General features: G+C 40.8%; 1 protein-coding gene across 1 annotated transcript in view; it reads right to left on the bottom strand.

Annotated features, from left to right (window-relative positions):
* Positions 1-2,403: 2,403 nt before the first annotated feature.
* BNC1 (basonuclin zinc finger protein 1) overlaps positions 2,404-18,732 on the bottom strand; it is a 28,480-nt gene continuing 12,151 nt past the window's right edge. The window contains exons 2-5 of the mRNA XM_017873697.1: positions 14,617-14,716; positions 13,335-13,570; positions 9,441-11,305; positions 2,404-4,611 (exon numbers count right to left, since the gene is read on the bottom strand). Coding sequence (XP_017729186.1) covers positions 3,927-4,611; positions 9,441-11,305; positions 13,335-13,570; positions 14,617-14,716 — 2,886 coding nt within the window. The 3' untranslated portion in view covers positions 2,404-3,926. The remainder of the gene's footprint in view (positions 4,612-9,440; positions 11,306-13,334; positions 13,571-14,616; positions 14,717-18,732) is intronic.

The raw sequence follows: 18,732 nt of genomic DNA, 5'->3' as shown, positions 1-18,732 counted from the left end.
AAAGGGGTGAAGTGAGGGCATCAGGCTTCAGAAAGAATAGGGACTTCTTTTGAGTCCAGAGAAAAGTTAAGTATAGGTTTGAATGCACCTTGAACAGCACATAGGGGCTTTAGAAAGGTTAAGATTTGCCCAAGGGCTCCCCCTACTATACTCTGAAATCCACTGTTAACATTTGCTCTGCAGCACCCTTCCCATGGGCTGCTCAAAGCCAATGACTGATCATGGCAGGAATATAACTGCAGGGAACCCATTCCCCAGAGACGCAGGACTGCTCTGATTGTTGACTTTGGCTCAAGGGCTCATTATGGCCTTCCTGAACTTCCCTCAGACTGTGTCAGCTTTGGATACTTTCACCTGACCTTCCCTCCCTCTCCCCTTCACCGAGAGCCAAACCTGTGTTGCACAGGCTGGCTCTCCCAGCTTTGCTTGGCTCTCTCTCTATACATTATATATATCATATATAAATTATATGTATATTAAATATATATTAAATTATATAATTATATATTATGTAATTATATATACACACACACATATATATTTGGACAGATTCTCAACTCTGTGTCTGCCTCCTGGGTTCATGCCATTCTCCTGCCTCAGCCTCCCAGGTAGCTGGGACTACAGGCACCCACCACCACATCCTGTTGATTTTTTGTATTTTTAGTAGAGATGCGGTTTCACCATGTTAGTCAGGATGGTCTCGTCTCCTGACTTCGTGATTCACCTGCCTTGGCCTCCCAAAGTGCTGGGATTACAGGTGTGAGCCACTGCGCCCAGCCTGGCTATTTTATCTCAAAGTAATTTATCTAATAAAATCCATGCACATCTTTAGCCCTGTTGGCGTGGGCATCATGGAGGACCCAAACACAGCCCCCTATAGGCGCAAGTGGATAAAACCAGAAAGGCTGAGCCAGGGAATTTCACATCTCTCAATGACAGGTGTTGAGCCCAGGGAGATCATGATGGGTCTGAATGTGACAGCAAAATGGGTGGTGGTGGGATCCTGGTAACTTTCTTTTATAGAGATGTTTGCAGCTTACTGTGACAGCCCACCGGGCATGAGGTGGATTTTCAGAAAGTTGAGGCAGATGTGACCATATGAAGATAGGTGTGATTATACACAAACTGAAAAGGAGGTGGTGGGCAATGGGGGAGGAGGTCTCTCCCAATTATCCAAGAGTAGGAAGTGAAGCCAGCTACTGTGAATATGGAGAGTCGGTGGGGTGGGATCCTGCAAAGTGGTTTCAGAAGAACAGTGGGAGAAGGAAGATAAAGCTGGTAACAGCTAAAATATAAGACTAGTGGGAAAAGGAGATGGCAAAGTAGTAGGGGTGGGAAGCTTCCAAATGACAAAGCTGTAGGCCTTGGGAGACTGGATTTTATACTGTTAAGGGAAACCACCAGATGGTTTTGAGATGAGGCACATGTACATCATCTGATGTACATCTTAGAAGGACCATTTTGGCCATTGTACAATGTATGAATGGAAACAACAGATCAGGTAAGAGGCAACTGCAATCATCCAGAAAGGAGACGGGGCTTAGAGTAGGGTGAGAACAGTACAGATGATGGTAGATGTGTTAAGTTTCCCTCTGGTAAACTTTTCTCCCAGTGAAATATGAAGCAAGAACATCAACTGAGAGAGTGGCTGGATGGGTAGATATGATCATGCTCTTATTTATATATTGGAAGTGTAGGAAAAAAGGTAAAAAAATTAATAGTTACAAAAATTTGTTTTTTAAAAAAGCCTGCATTTTTAAGAAGAGGCTTAAATTTTTTCACTGCATTCTATTTGGAGCATTTGGAGACTTTTTACTGCATTTTTTATCATTTTTTTTTGAGATGGAGTCTTGCTCTGTCACCAGACTGAAGTGCAGTGGCATGAACTCAGCTCACTGCAACCTCTGCCTCCCAGGTTCAAGTGATTTTCATGCCTCAGCCTCCCGAGTAGCTGGGATTACAGGAATGCACCATTATGCCTGGCTAATTTTTTGTATATTTAGTAGAGATAGGGTTTCGGCATGTTGGCCAGGCTGGTCTCGAACTCCTGACCTCAGGTAATCTGCTTACCTTGGCCTCCCGAAGTGCTGGGATTATGGGCGTGAGCCACCGGGCCCAGGCTATATTTTTCTTGATAAAAGATCAGCACACCCAAATCCTCCTCCCAATGAAGTAACCACTTTGTTTCTTTTTGAACTCATTAATTTCTGCAATTTTTGTTTGATGCGTCAGTAGTTACTGACACTCTTCTCTGTCCACCAGACTCTCCCCCACCCTCCAGGGTTTTCAGCTCTGTCAAATTCATAATGCATCTCTGTGTGTGTGCATAAGGATATACACTTGTACAAAACGCAGCCCATATGACAAAACCATTTTTACAAATGTTTGCCTTTTAAAACAAAAGGTGTGTCATATATTTTTATTAAATCATAGAAACATTTGTATACAAATTTTTTCACTTTGGGAAAACTGGAATATTAAACAGCTGGGTAACAAAACAGTTGAAAGATACATCTCACTTTAAATAGAAACAAGTTTTAAGTTGTCACATTTATTAAAACAAAAAATGTTGAAATAATTCGTAACAGGTTGTTGACTTTTTTTAAACCTTTAGACCACAGAAATAATATGTCTTATAACCCTCAACTTTAAGAATGTTTTTTATTACTTACATCAACCACGAATTTAAAAGATAGTTAACTTGAATTCTGAATACAAAATCAACATCCTTGTAACTACACAGGCTTTTAGAATACTGTAAATGCTGAATTTCAGGAGATGGTTTCATTCCACAGGACTGATTAAACTTCCTTTCTACAATGGAAAATGTATATAACAGTGTGGAATATATTTCAGAATAAGTTAAATATTAAGACATACAATATGGCAATAATGTCCTACTTTTTTTCCTACCAAGTAAATTCAAAAGTTCATCTTAATCTTAAACATTTATAAAAGGGTGAAGACTGAGGGATCCAGTGATACAGAAAATACACAACAACCATCAGAACCACATTATCTATGGCAGAATATGTACAAATGTTCCTGCCAAAATCATGCTTGCATTCATTCCACAGGTGACCAAAAATAACAGACTTTGAAGTTCACCAAATGAAAATGAGCGGTGATTTTGACATTTAGGTCATCACTTGTTCTGCTTCTGAGCAGAGATCCAGAGGTGACACAGTGCAATATCTGCACTCACACCAAACACCACATAAGCACAAATTAAATATTATCAAAATATTTTTAAATTAAATTGAAGACCATTATTTGAGTGCATGAGATATTTTCCCCTTAGCTTCTTGAGTTACAGAACAAGAATTAACAAGGAACATGTTAGAGGCCAACCCAATCCTCTGAGAACTCCCTGGGGTAACATATGAGACCTTTGGCGCAGGGCTGAGGGGAGGGACAATTATCCACTCCAAATACAGGGATGGTCTCAAAAAGTCAGTCTTCCAAACTCAGGTCTGGATTTTAAACTAATTGAAGAAGGAACTGAAAATGCTATCTTTGGGACTGGTGAGTCTTCTTCCCCAGGACACTTCTTATCCAAGACCCTTAACACTGCAAGCCTCATTTAAAGCCACCCCCAGGTCCTGGGCCCACTGGTGTCGATCTGCAGACCTGGATCTGTCCCAGGGAACATGTAAACAAATCTGGGAAAAACTGCATTTCTGCAAGTTTTCCTTGTATCAGTGAAAGACATCTTGGACCAAGAAAAATGATAGGAAGGGCTGCCCCAGTGTCATCTTCCCACAAGGTTTGTCTTTTGCTCATTCTGCTGTGGAAAACTATAAAGTCAAATCAAATAATTTTGCCAGACTGACCCCAAATGATATTAAACAGAAACATTTCTATGGACTACCTTATTCCTGAATTATGAAAAAAGCTTATCTGAGCATACTTAGTTTGCCATCTTGTTACTGGAGGTGACTTGGAGATGAGGCCAGGCTTTTGTGCAGGTTGGGATTCTGGCTGTGTCTGTTTCGACTGCGAACAGACGAAAACATGGTGTTGCAGCCTGGTACTTTGCATTTGTGGAGCTGCCGGAGGTGCACAGTTTTGTAGTGGGCCCTAAAGGTCCCTTTGTTACTGTATGTCTTTTGGCAGAGATGACAGGTTATGGGCAACCCAGAAGGCAGGCTAGCAAGGCTCTGGTCAGCCTTCTCCATCAGGACACAGATGGGGTACTCATCTTCCCCAGGGACAAGGCTTGACCCTTCACAGTTCCCATCACTGTCCTCCATAAGCACAGTGCCTTCCTCACTCACCCCGTCAGAGTCCCAGGAAGAATGGCTGCTACTCTCTGACTTCATGCTTGAGGTAGTGCTCAAATCCAGGATGGTGCCCTCGCTCAAGGGGCCAGAGTTGTAGCTCTCCAGGTTGGCACTGTGGACTTGGGTTATTGGGTAAACCAGACTGCCCATTCGACTTGCTCCTTTGAAGATGACAGATGTCTGGGAGGCTTGCTGTGTAAAAGCCACATCCTGATAGGCTTCCTTAGCCACATCTTTCAGAAGGTAAGCTGTACGGAAATGATCTTCACTGCTCTCCAATGCTTCTTGGCTCAATGCTTTTTGGTGGAGGTTTAGGTTTGAGCTGTGTCTACAAGAGTGAAAAGATGGTTAGTAATGGGTTGGGTTGTTTTAGAAACAGCCATCATTCTGAGTGGAGAGACTTGGTAGATACCAGGAAAAACATGTGGTATGGGAGCACTGATGATAAGGGGGTAGGCCCCCATGGGATGTAGCACCTGTCTAGTGGATACAGGCCCACTGTTGTTCACTGCTTGTCAGAAGTTAGTGTTCACCAAGAAAGTCGACAGTCTGGAAACTGAGAATATGTAATCCTGATTTCCACTATCTGTTTGATGTACTTTCTGTACCTTATGTACTTTCTTTACATGAGCTCACTGTTTCAGAGCTACGGGTTTGACATACCCCTTCTTCCAGGAAGCTTTCATTAACTTCTCATGGTGCCCTCCCATGTGCCCACAGCAGCACTTCCCTCATTGTAGAAGTCATCACATTCAACTGTAATTGCCTGTTTCTGGTCTGTCTCCCAGAATGGCTAGACTACATCAACTAGATCAGTTTAACGGGGACACTGGAACCAGGAGATCCCAGGAGAAAACTGGTCACAAACTCTAAGGAACTAAGAAGAGGGCTTTATTTCAATGAAATCAGGAAATATTACCTTCTGGGGCTGCACTGTCCAATGATAGCCACTAGCCATATATGGATACTGAACACCTGAAAAATGGCTAGTACCATATGTTGAAAGGATATTTTGACTAAAGTTAAATGTTATTAAATTTTATTGCATCTGGTTTCTTTTTTACAGTGGCTATTAGAATATTTAAAATTTCATATGAGGCTCGCATCGTATTTCTATTGGATAGTACTTGTCTAGAGCATTGACATACACTTCATCCCAAAAGTTCTACAAGTGTGGGTGAGAATCCGATTGGCTATAATTGTTTGTGTATGTAGCTGAGTTCATATTTGTAATGTTTCACTATCCTATACCAGACAGAAGTTTTGCAAATGCAGCAGAATAAGCATACCACCAATCTTCTACCCAATGATTACTCTCGAAGGACAGATAATGAGTATCCATTATGACACACACCTTTTAGTCATATTATCATTTGGAAGTAACTTGTAAATCAATGTTGGTCTTCCTCAGAAATCCTCTGCTAACTTTTGATAAGCAAAAACAGTCCTTACCAAGGGGCTTACAATCTTAAAGGTGATGAGAGAATTATTCCAAATAGAGAAAATACTCCCCCAATACATATCAGAATTTATGGCAGAGTCAAGTTGGGAAAACACCTTCACCAAAATAACTAAAAATTGAACTTTCTAAATCCCCAAAGATGTGTGTGGGAAGCTTTATAAAATGTACAAAATCTACTGTTCAACTTCCATCTTCTATTCCCTTACACGTATTTTCTAGACATAATCAGAATTATACTCCCAGATCACCCACTTTGCAAGCAGCCCTTCTTAACTCCAACTCTGCCCTGTGATTATGTCAGCATTCTGGGTTGAAGAAGCTGGTATGTGTCGGCAGAAAACCAGACACTGGGTTGACATACAGGTTCCAGTAAATACAAGTGGTTAAAAAGAAAGACAATCACTTTTATTGGAACCTTGTAAAGAAAGGTCCCTACCGGAACAAAGCAAACCTCTGGGCCTCATACTCAACTCCTGAGTATTCCATGCATACTAATGGCCAACTTGTGGGCTCTCTCTCTCCTCTCAAGCCTTAGTGGGTTAGATACATTTCCTGAGGTGCCATGTCCCCTGAGACCAATAACTACAACAACTGTAAAAACCCTCTGGATCATGTACCAAGGCTTTGGTTTCTAGGACTCTGCTAATCCTGTACTCACTGCCCATGTCTCCATCTCTTCCCTTCAACCCTACAACCTCTACATCTCTCCTCCAACTCTTCCTCTTGGCTTCTATTTTGATTAGTTCAGACCAGTGGTTCTCAAAATATGTTCTGAGCACCCCTAGTGATCCCTGAGGTCCTTTCAGGGGGTTCCTGAAGTCAGAGTTTCATAATACTAAGATATTATTTGCCTTTTTCACCTTGTCTCATGAGTGCACAGTGGAGTTTTTCAGAGGCTACGTGACATGATTTTGCAACACAACATATGCAGAGGATGAGAACCTAGCTGTCTTCTATGAAGTCAGACATTAATGAGATTTACAAAAATGTAAAACAAAGTCACTCATCTCACTAAATTTTTGCTTTGGAAAATGTAGTTTTTTTTTCATAAACATGTTAATATATAAAGTTTTACAATTAAAAAATGTTTAATTTCTAATGATAAATTTTGATAGATATAACCCAAATAAAGAAAAGCTCTTGAGTAACCTTAGGTTTTAAGTATTTGTAAAGGGGTTATAAGACCAAAACGTTTTAGAGTTACTGGTGTAGACATATCCCTTCTTCCAGAAAGCTTTCCTTAACTTCTCAAGGTGCCCTCCCATGTGCCCACAATAGCCTACATTTCCTTCACTGCAGAAGTAATCACATTCAACTGTAATTACCTGTTTCTGGTATAGGTAGGCCTGTACCAGAAGGCCTTCTCCTCCACTACAGAAGGCCTCTGTGGGCAGGGATTATGTCCCCAACACCTAACATAGACAGTTCTTAATATTCACTGGGTAAATAGGCATCCAGGGTGCTGTCCCAGTCCCTTCCTGATGGGTCTTGGTAACTGTTGCTGGCAGTAGCAGTGGCTCAAAGAGAACTCAGGTGTCCCTACAGGAATGTGGTTCTCAATCTCTGACGGAGAGAAATGGTGTTAGGTCTGGACGTGCCCACAAAGTCAAATTTAAAACACTGTAACTTAAATCATAGATTCTAGGTAAAATGCATTTCAAGCTCTAGACTAATTCGTGGTTTTAATTTATAATGCAAGATGCTTTCCTGTTGTGGTGGGGAAGGCTTGGATCTATTAGTACAAATAGGTCAGAACATAAGGAAATATTAAATCTATGAAAAAATAAGTATCAAATTAAAAAGTATCTTGAATCCAATATGCCTTCTAATTTAGTAGATATGGTAGGATAGAACAGTATCATAAATATCAAAGATAATATGACCAACATGACTGTCTCTTTATAACAACAGCTTGTTCACGAACAAACACTCCTCCTCTTGGAGGCTGGAGAAGGACTGGTTCACTAATTAGGGTACCTTGGTGGTTTGGTTCAACATCCTATCAGTAGATATACTGATTTAATATAAACATTTAACTAATATCTCCTGTGCTCTATCCTCTTTGCTAAAGACAATGAGTATGTTCTTATGAGCCCTGTCCAGGAATGTGTGTGGGAGTCTGTACATTTTCACCCTCTTAACAAATTGGGCATTACAACTTGGACCAAGTGGTGGTGCTGAACTGCTTCAAGTCAAGCTTGTTTCTGCAAATGTAGCATTTTAATATTCAGTGTACCATTTAGCATTTATCATATTCCATTTCATTGATAGGCAGCTGATCTTTTCCATAAGCCTCCTGGGGCCATCTTTTGGTATGCTTGCTCTTCCAATTTATAGGCTGGGGAGGAAGGTGACCTGAAGAGTGGTTAAGTGACTCAAGTTCATGAAGAAAAGCACAAGCAAGACAGTAACACCAGTGCTATCCCCACAATGATGACATACGCTCTATAGCGGGGGTCTTTGTAAACAGTTTGCCTCTATGAGTGTCATGAAAACTCAGGATCTTTCAACCAGAAATCATAGTCCCTGAAACAACCTGCCAATCACCTTTATTCTTTTATCTTAATAATTAAAAAACCTTCAATCAAGCAGTGATTCTTCCTTTCAAATGTAGCTGGGTAACTAGAAATAAAGGAAAATATTTTATTCTATGGATTTCATATTATCAAATGAAAATGAGTCAAGTTTTGGGATGTTATCGTGGTAATTTAAAAAGCTCCCTTCTCACTCTTATTCAAATAGTTATTTACGCTTTACTCAACCTGCTAATGTGACAACTAGTTCATGATATTTTTCTTTTTTTTCTTTTGTTTGAGATGGAATCTCGCTCTGTCACTAGGCTGGAGTGCAGTGGCGCAATCTCAGCTCACTGCAATCTCCGCCTCTTGGGTTCAAGTGATTCTCCTGCCTCAGCCTCCCCAGTGGCTGGAACATGACTACAGGCACACACCACCACGCCCAGCTAATTTTTATATTTTTTAGTAGAGACGGGGTTTCACCATGTTGGCCAGGATGGTCTTGATCTCTTGCCCTCGTGATCTGCCTGCCTTGGCCTCCTAAAGTGCTGGGATTACAGGCATGAGCCACCGCGCCCAGCCGTAGTTCATGATTTCTTATCCCACACCCTCGGGGCCGGATATGTTTCTGAGTTCAGAATTTCTCAGACTTCAGAGAGGCAGAATGATGCATATAATGAAACACTGTTAATGCCTTATAATAAATCCATTACTATCTGTACTATATATATATTATAAATCCACACAAAAGGAGATTAAAGAAGATTACAAATAACCTCACATCACTTCAGGTCAGGTTTTGCAGCCAAATTAGGTTAGGTTTTGGAAGTAAAATTCATGAATGTTGAAATATGAAAATTCATAGAACAGTTTATCAAACTGTAGCCCCCAGAAGAGTAACACCAGCATCATCTGGGAACTTGTATTCATGAATGTTGAAATATGAAAATTCATACAACACTGTTTCTCAAACTGTGGCCCCCAGAATAGTAACATCAGCATCATCTGGGGACTTGTTAAAAATGCCAACTCTCAGGCCTCACCCTAGACCTAATGAAATGGAAATTCTAGGGTGGGGCCCATAACTCTGTGTTTTAACAATTCTCCAGGTGATTCTGATGTATGTTAAACTTTAAGAGCCACTGCCTTAGAAAAAATGATTGCCTACAGATGCCTTACCTGTCTCTGCTCCTGCGGGAGGGAAAGGTAGCATTACAGCCCTCTACTGTGCATGTGTGCATTTCTTTGACATGCATATTCTTATGATGCATTTTCACACTGCAAGCATTTTTAAAGGTCTTCTTGCAGATGTCACACTGGAAGTGATTTTCTTCTATCTGCCTTGCTAATGCATGTTGACCCATGTGCTCCAGTTCTTTAGAATCTTCAAGACAAGGAAAAGCCATTCCCCTGTTGGACAAAGCACTGAAGAGTCCCCCAGTCAGCAGGCGCTGCTGCAGTTCCATGTAGTCAGAAAAAGGAACTTGGGGCTCCATCCCAGGTGTGAAGTAGTGTTCATGGCCACTATCCTCGACCTCCCTTGGCACCATGATCAACGATGATGTCTGCTCAGTCTCCCTCTCTGAATTGTGTGTGGCCTGCTCAGGGGTTCGGCTGATGGCTCCACTGGACTCAATCACTGATTCACGATGGCAGGGCCTCTCTTCTTCAGGGAGAGGCTTCCCTAAGTTTCCTGACTGTATGTGCTGCTCTTCAGATACTCTGTGTGACTGAGGACTGCAGGCCTCCTGCTCATCTTCACTGACCACCTGTAGGGGCATGTCTTCATCTGAGCTGAGGTTATGTCTTTTCTCATTAGCTATTTCCACAGCTTCTTTCTCTATTTTGATAGGCATACTGGACTTCCTGGATTTCTTCTTGGGAAGGGCATCAAATGGCATTTCATTTGAAACGAGCTGTTCTGGGATTGAAGAGGACAACAGCGGGAGGGAAGGCAGTATCCCAGGTGTGTTTGCTACCTCGGCAGGTGTGGCTGGACTGTGGTAGAAAGGAAGGACTGGCTGGACTGTCTTTAGGTTGGGAAAAAGCACACCATTTTGCCCAATGTTTGGGAAGGCTGGCTGGCCTTTGGAATCCTCTCCTGAACCAGGGTAGCTGAGAGGAGGCCGACAGTCTGGGGACGTCACTGTGAAACCTGGGCACTTGTAGTTCTCAGAGCTGGCCAGGTTCAGGCTGTTCCTGAGGTCTTTGTCCCGGTTATTTCTGTTCATTGGCATGTGCAGCCGAGGGTTGGGGTTGGCGCTATGGCGATTCCGGCTCCTTAGGGAGCTGAACACCATGTTACACCCTTCGATGGTGCACTTATGCTTGATCTTCAGGTGGACAGCATTGTAGTGGATTTTGAGGGTGCCTTTGTCATAGAAGGTCTTCTCACATGCAGTGCAGAACACTCGGCCCTTCTTTGTACCAAGGCTATTCCTCTCAGGCTTCACTTTGGCCTCAGGGGATAACTGTGTCCTTTCAAACTTAGTGACAATGTTATATGACCTGGAGTCACTTAAATGGGTGCTGTCTTCTTTTTTAGTAATAGCATCTGGACAGTTTAAACACTGATCTTTCTCAACCTGAAATGGTGTGGAACTGGAAGTTAAGAAGCTGCTGTTAGGGAAGGACCCATGGACTTCCTGTCTGGGGTCCTGACTTTGGTCATGACCCTGCTCCAACATATATTGTTCGGGCAGTGACCCTATCAGTGCAGGAGGCAGAGGGTTGAAGAACTGGAAAGGCAGCATGAAAGTCATGTTGCTTATGAGGTTCTCAAAGGGGTGTATACTGCTGGGGTTTCCTTTGTCCACAGGAGTGGGGAGGCTAGAATTCCTGTGGCTGCAGCTCTCAATGAAAGCCCTGATATCTACGTTTGCTGTGGAAGGTGGTATGATAATGGATTGCTCTTCTTTCTCTTGAATTGCCATGAGTTCAACTATAGATTTGGTCTCTCCAAAACGAAGGAACTGCTGCAAGGTGGCCACTTCTTCCTCACTGGTCATGATGCTCCAGTGATCCAACACCTTTCCTGATGCATCCTAAACCCAAACAAGATGTTAGAAATGTGATTAATTTACAACTCTTTACGCTTTCCTCTAAAAATGTAGTCCACTAGACTATGGGATACTTTTGTGCATATAAGGAAAAGATGAACGCAGGGTTTTAGGGAATTTAGTCCCTGCTTACCCTACTCTCCCAGATCAGAAGCTTTGTGCAGACCATAAGCTACACAAATATTAGCAGTACTCCTACAATTGGTGCAAAAGAGACAAATAAAATCACATTACTCAAGCTGAAGTCAGGGAAATGTAGTGATTATTTTTCACCTCATTTCAGACCAATTGCTTGTTTTGCATTAGATGTAATAATTCTCCCTACTAAAATTAAAATATGTATCATTTGAACAATAGTAACTTCTTTATCTAAAGAGGATAGATGGAACAATCAAGCCGAGATACAGCGCAAGTATTCATTTGCTGCAAGTTTAATAATCTTCCTAAGCAACTAACATCAGAGAACAAATGAACTTGTATTGATCTATTGCGCACGTTCACAAAGCACAGCTGTAATTACACGGGAGTGTTGGAGATCTTTCAAACTCTAGCAAGGCCTAACTTTCCCCAAAACTACAATAAATATTTTATCACAGAACATGTATTTGATGGCCTACTGAGATTTTTCACAGTGCTTATAAGAGTTTTGAAGATGATAAAGAATGTAACATCATAAATTTTTCATGCACTAGAGGTTCAAGGTAATTGATTCCATATTTTTAATCCTAACACTAGAAAGCAAGATTATTAGGATCATTAAATATTGATCTATGTCATAACGTAAGATCATAATGCTACTCTACATAAACGGTTGTTTCTACTCTGCTGGGGGTCCTGCACTAGAGGTGAGCAAACATTTTTACAGGGAAAGATTATGGTCATTTGAGTTAAAAAGAAGTGAGTACAAATTCTGGGTCTGCCACATACTAGTGAAATGACTTTCAGCACGATTTTGAGGCACTCTGAGCCTCTGGTTTTTCGAATGGAAAATGGGGATAACATGCCTAACGCTTAAGATTATTGGGAAAGGATCTAGGTCTATAAAATTGTTTTTAGTGTTCATTTTAATTACATGGCCTACCTTAGTAAGACTGACATCTATGCTGGTCTTGGAAATATGTTCGCCTCCCATTTCATTGAAATCTTTACCAAACTTTAACATTTTCTAGTGTAATGGCAAGAAAATACAATGCTGTAGCTGTTTCATATCTTAAAGGAATGATGCTTCATCTCAGGAAACATGTTCTTTGCTTCTAAAAACACCTTGACAGCCTCTTTGGAAATGAAACATGAAGCCTACACACAGCATGATCTGGGAACAGTGGTAAACTACTCTGTAAAATAAAGAGAACAGAGAGGATGAAGGGCTTGGAATGTTGGAGAAAAGAAGAGAATGTATGAAGATGCCAAAAGAAAACTGGGGTGTGGGGAGGGAGGGAAGGAAAGAGGGAGGGAGATGTGTATATACACACACACACACACACACACATATATATATAGAGAGAGAGAGAGATTGAGAATGAGCAAATGCATACATGAACACAGAAATACCATAAAAAATAGAGCCTAGGAAGGAAGAACATCAGTGAGATGGCAGAAGGCTTTAAAGCACAGGAAGGTGTGCTATGAAATTATAAGTTGTTTGCTTTGTGATTCTTTAAGTTCCCTTTCTCAATTCCAAACTCTCAGTAAAATCTGATACAGACAGCATCTTGTGTCAGTAAGTAGTCTGGGACTAATGAAAGACATGGAGGCAGCACCTGAAATGGGGCAAATGGTTTATTGTTGAAAAGGTAGTTTAGTAAACGCCAAATCAGAGAATATGTAATGCTCCTAAAGCTTCACAGATACCTTGGACTTCCCCCAAGAACATGAGGTAGGGGCTTAGGCCATTAGAAAAGTATTAAAGGGAAAGATGGTCACCAAGGGCTGTAGCATTGGGAGGTAACTGGGTTACGTCAGTTATATCGGCACAGAAAACACCGTAGGAGGACAATGGTCGTGGTTACTGTACCTGCAGCACGTATCCACGGATGTAATCCTGAAGTGTCCAGTCCAAGGCATGGAGGATCTGGAGAACCTCATCTTGCTTCAACACACTGAAGAGCCGGTCCAGTAGGATTTTTAGGCGAACGGGGATGGCCTGAGTCCCATAGAGCATGAGGCTGCTAATATCAAACACCACATTGGACTGGACAATCTCCACCTGGCTTGTTGGATACATGGAGGGGATCCTGAGCTTACTTAGAGCTGAAAAATCAAATTGAGGAAATGTCATTTAGAAAAGTTCTAATTGTAAGAGAAACACTGCCAAAAAAGTAGGTTAGGACTAATTTTCGATTATTTGTTCCACAGAAAATACATGAATATACAAATGATTAAATACCTTAATAGCTATGAAGCTTCAAATTATTTACAGGAACTTCTAAAATAAATGAACTAGCCTGGGACTTTTCTCCCTTTCTTGTGGCCTCGCTAAGGAGAGAAACAGTCACCAACAAGGAAGGAATAAGGAAAAGGGGTAAAAACTGAGGTGGCAGGTGCATAATCAAGAGGATGGATAATCAGGAAGCATAGAGTCTGGGGGTAAAGAATCTGGTTTTGGGAATCTGAGAGATCTGGGTTTGAGTATTAGTTGTGGGGCTTTATATTTTCCAGTTGTGGGGCTTGACAAATTAACCTCCTGAAGGCCACGCTGTCCAGTGTAATAGCCATCATTCACATATGGCTATTTACATTTAGATTACATTAAAATTAAATAAAATTTAAAACTCCATTCCTCAGTTACACTACTCCCATTTCAAGTACTCAGTAGCCACAAGTGACTACTGTAGAGTTGTCAGATTTGGCAAATAAAAAAAGATGCCCAGTTAAATCCAAATGTAAATTTGAGATAAACAATGAATGGGTAGAATATACATATACTAAAAATATTCATTGGAATATACCTAGGTTAAAATATGATCGTTGTTTATCTGAAATTTAAATTTAACTGAGCATTCTGTATTTTATCTGGCAACCCTAGCCTAGAGGCTGTATTAGATAGAACAGAACATTTCTGTCATTACAGAAGGATAGCACTGAAGCATTAGTTTCTACATCTTTAGATTGAGGTTAATAAGACACTTCCCATATAGAGTAGTTAAGATTCAAGACTCTTTGAATCTTAGCCTGTTACCTGGGACATGCTAGTAACTTACTAGTTTACTAGTTAGTTGTCATTCTTAAGATACAAAATCACTTCCTGAATAACTCTGTAACACTACAGGCCAAGAGAGGGTGAAAAACAAAGTTACCGTGGGCCACCCATCCATGCTTGCATTGGTCACACTGACGGTGGTTTATTTTCCCGGGTTTGAAACTTTGGCAACTACAGTTCAGAGTACAGCTGATAGCCTGAAAAAGAGAAGAACACAGGTATGTGGAGCATATAAGTGATGTGTGAAACATTCATCGTATTTCACACAAAACATATGCCTCCATTCGGCAGCATTTATTGAGCAATATGTGCCCACCATGTCCCAGGCCTAGAGGTGTACATTGTACTCTGGCAAGATGAGCAGCCAGCCCTGCACTTGGAGACCGTGAACACATTACACAGATATTCCACATTCAAGAATGAGCTTAAACATCAGAACTTTTTATAAGAAAAGATTATGGTTTAGAATGAATTATCCTGCACTGTTATTAAGGTCATAGAAAGGGTAAACATATTTTCACCAAATTTCTAAGCTGACCAAAGCAGCAACTCTGGAAAGTATACAGAAGCTGTCTTGAACAAGTAAAAGGGAGAATGACCTGAACTGAGAATAATCTACATATAAAATTTATTTTCCCCCACCCACAGATACGGTAGAAGCTGAAAATACAAATAAGATTTGAGAACATGTAATAGCTGACTATACTGAGGATGATTCCCTGACATCACTCACTGAATTACGTGACTGTCAGACAGACACAGGCTGAACAAGGCTTGCATCAACGCCCCTTGCATGTTATGGTGCCATGTTTTATGTGGGGGTACAGAGTGTACAAAAATGTAGCTGAAATTGAAAATAGAGAGGTACATGTCTAACAAAGTTCTAGTACTAAAAACAAAGCTTTGTCTGGGCGTGGTGGTTCATGCCTGTAATCCCAGCACTTTGGGAGGCCAAGGCGGGTGGATCACGAGGTCAGGAGTTCAAGGCCAGCCTAGCCAATATGGTGAAACCCTGTCTCTACTAAAAATACAAAACTTAGCCCGGCGTGTTGGCGCACGCCTGTAGTCCCAGCTACTCAGGAGGCTGAGGCAGAAGCATCACTTAAACCCGGGAGGCCGAGGGTGCAGTGAGCCGAGATCATGCCACTGCACTCTGGCCTGGGAGACAGAGCAAGACTCCCTCTCAAAACAACAACAACAACAAAACCCACAAAGCTTCACATATATTTTTAAGATGAGTTCCTCAAAGGAGATACAGTCCTGAAGAATATAATCTATTATTAAACAGAAAAAGCCCTCAAAGCAGCTTTGTCAGTGAGGTTTCTGGGAAGAGCTGCTGGGTAGAATTTGTATGATTCATGAGAGTCTTGAAACTGGGAAGTGTGTGTGTGTGTGTGTGCGTGTGCGCGCGCGCGCGCATGCGCATGCAAGAGCATCTGGAGGAGGGATAAAAAAGCCTTACAATTAAGGGTTTAAACCTCTAATCTGCCAATCAAGGGACTATGTGGCCTGCATTGGGGAGAAGGAAGGGAGAATCTAGCTGAAGACTTGGGAAATTCATTTTAAGGAGTATGTGATCAGTCTGCACTTCAAAATTGGTTGCTGGTGGGACTGTAAAATGGTACAGCCACTTTGGAAAACATTCTGGCAGTTCCTCAAAAAGTTAAACATAGAGTTACTATATGACCCAGAAATTCACTCCTAGGTATATACCCAAAATAACCAAAAACGTATGTCCACAAAAACTTGTATATGAATGCTCGTAGCAGCATTATTCACAACAGCCAAAAAGTAGAAACAACCCCAACATCCATCAACTGATGAACAGATAAACAAAATGTGATATATCCACTCAATTGGGTACTATTGAACAATAAAAAGTAATGAAATACTAATACACGGTGCAACATGGATGATCTTTGAAAATATATGTACTAAGTGAAAGAAGTCAGGCACCAAAGTCACGGATTGTATGATTCCATTTACATGAAATGTCAAGAACAGTCCAATTGATAAAGGCAGAAACCAGATTAGTAGTTACCTGGGGCTGTGGAGAGTGGGGTATGGATAAGAAGTGACTGCTAGTGGGTAGTAGTTGGAGAGAGTGTGTTCTTGTTTGGTTTGTTTCCATCTTTGAGAAAAACAGCTTTATTGAGATACGATTCACAAATATATAACTCACCTGTTAAAAGTGTACAATTCAACGACTTTTAGCATATTCACAGAGTTATGCAACCATCATCACAATCTAATTTTGGAACATCTTCATCTTCCCCAAAAGGAACATGTACAAGAATATGGTAGACACATGTTTTCATTTCTCTTGGGTATAGTCCTAAGAAGAGAACTACTGGATTGCACAGTAACTCTTGTTTAACTTTTTAACAAACTGCCAAACTTTTCCAAAGCAGCTGTATCATTTTACATTCTCACCAGTAGCATATGAGGGTTCCAATTTCTCCACATCCTCAACACTTGTTATTGTCTGTCTTTTTGATTAGAGCCATCCTAGTGACTGTGGGTGGGATCTCATTATGGTTTTGATTTGCATTCCCCTGATGGCGAATGGTGCTCAGCATCTTTTCATGTGTTTATTGGCCATTTGTATGACTTCCCTGGAGACATGTCTCTTCAGATCTTTTGCCTATTTTTAAATTGGGTTGTTTGTCTTTTTCGTATTTAGTTATACAAGACCCTTATATATTCTAGATACACGTGCATTACCAGATACATGATTTGCATACACTTTCTCCCATCCTTGGGTTATCTCGCTTTCTCGATGGTATCCTTTGAAGCACAGAAGTTTCAAATTTTGACCACGGTTTCTTTTTGAAGTGATGAAAATGTTCTAAAATTAGATAGTACTGATAGCTGCACAACTCTGTGAATATACTAAAAGTCACTCCACTGTACAATCTATAAGTTAATTTTATGGTATGTCAATCACATCCCAATAAAAATGTTATTAAAACACAGACTGGGCGCAGTGGCTCATGCCTATAATCCTAGCATTCTGGGAGGCCGAGGTGGGCAGATCACCTAAGGTCAGGAGTTCAAGACCAGCCTGGCCAACATCGTGAAACCCTGTCTCTACCAAAAATACAACATTTAGCCAGGTGTGTTGGCATGCACCTATAGTCCCAGCTACTCAGGAGGCTGAGGCAGGAGAATCACTTGAACCTGGGAGGTAGGGGTTGCAGCCTGGGAAACAGAGCAAGACTCTGCCTCAAAAAAACAAAACAAAAAAATGAGTGACCCTGCTTAAATGCAGGTTAAAGTTTTCATGATTTGACTGTCCTCTACCATTTATTTTGGACTAGAACGGGTTTGAACACAGCTGCAGCTAGGCATTTTCAGGTGATGTGGAATAGGGCTGTTCATAACTGAGGTGTACAGTAAACAGCAACAGCATTACCTAATCCATTCAAGAGGCTACCAAAAAACAGGAGATGTGGGAGAAAAGGTTTTGCTCTTGTAAACTGTACAGTATAATAAAAAGAACTCCATGTGATTACACTGTCTCACTTTAATAATGCATGCATTCTCAAGGGTGATGCTATCATCCCCAAATGAATAAAAATTGGTCTTGGGGGGGTGAAAGAATTACTCTATGTATAAATACAGATGTACATACATACATAAACCTGTATCACAATGGTGTGATACTAAAATTTCATTGGAGAGGCACAATTAGGAAACAATATCTAAAATCTCCTTAGGTGTGGAGGTTGATGGAAAAAAAATCAAGAAACACTGTTCTAATGACAGAAATTATTTCACTTTTTGGTTACAGAGTTTCTACTTGTATATACACATACAAATGTGTTAAATACATGAACAGTTTACATCTATATAAGTATACCTATATACATAATTATATAGTTACCTTGAATGTAAGTTAAAGGATAAAAGTGAATGATGGTTGAATTTACATTACACATTGTCAAAACAAAATTCTAAAAGGCACCATTAACTTAGTTTGTAGTACACCTAAAATGTTGTCCAGCATCTCAAACTTGGCTGCAACCCTCTGAACATCAGCTCACAGATGAACCAATTATTGCTACATTCCCAATAGCACCAGTATTAAACCTGTGAAATATTTCACAATCTTGATTCTATAAATATCATTTTACAGAAAATTTTAAAAGGGAGAAAGGTTCTTATTTTGGATTATACCCCTCAAAATGCCATTCCTTTTGTTAAAATTTTT

Source organism: Rhinopithecus bieti, unplaced genomic scaffold (assembly GCF_001698545.2).
Source record: "Rhinopithecus bieti isolate Rb0 unplaced genomic scaffold, ASM169854v2 scaffold_8649, whole genome shotgun sequence".
Classification (NCBI taxonomy): Eukaryota; Metazoa; Chordata; class Mammalia; order Primates; family Cercopithecidae; genus Rhinopithecus; species Rhinopithecus bieti.
This window is presented reverse-complemented; position numbering and strand designations above follow the sequence as displayed.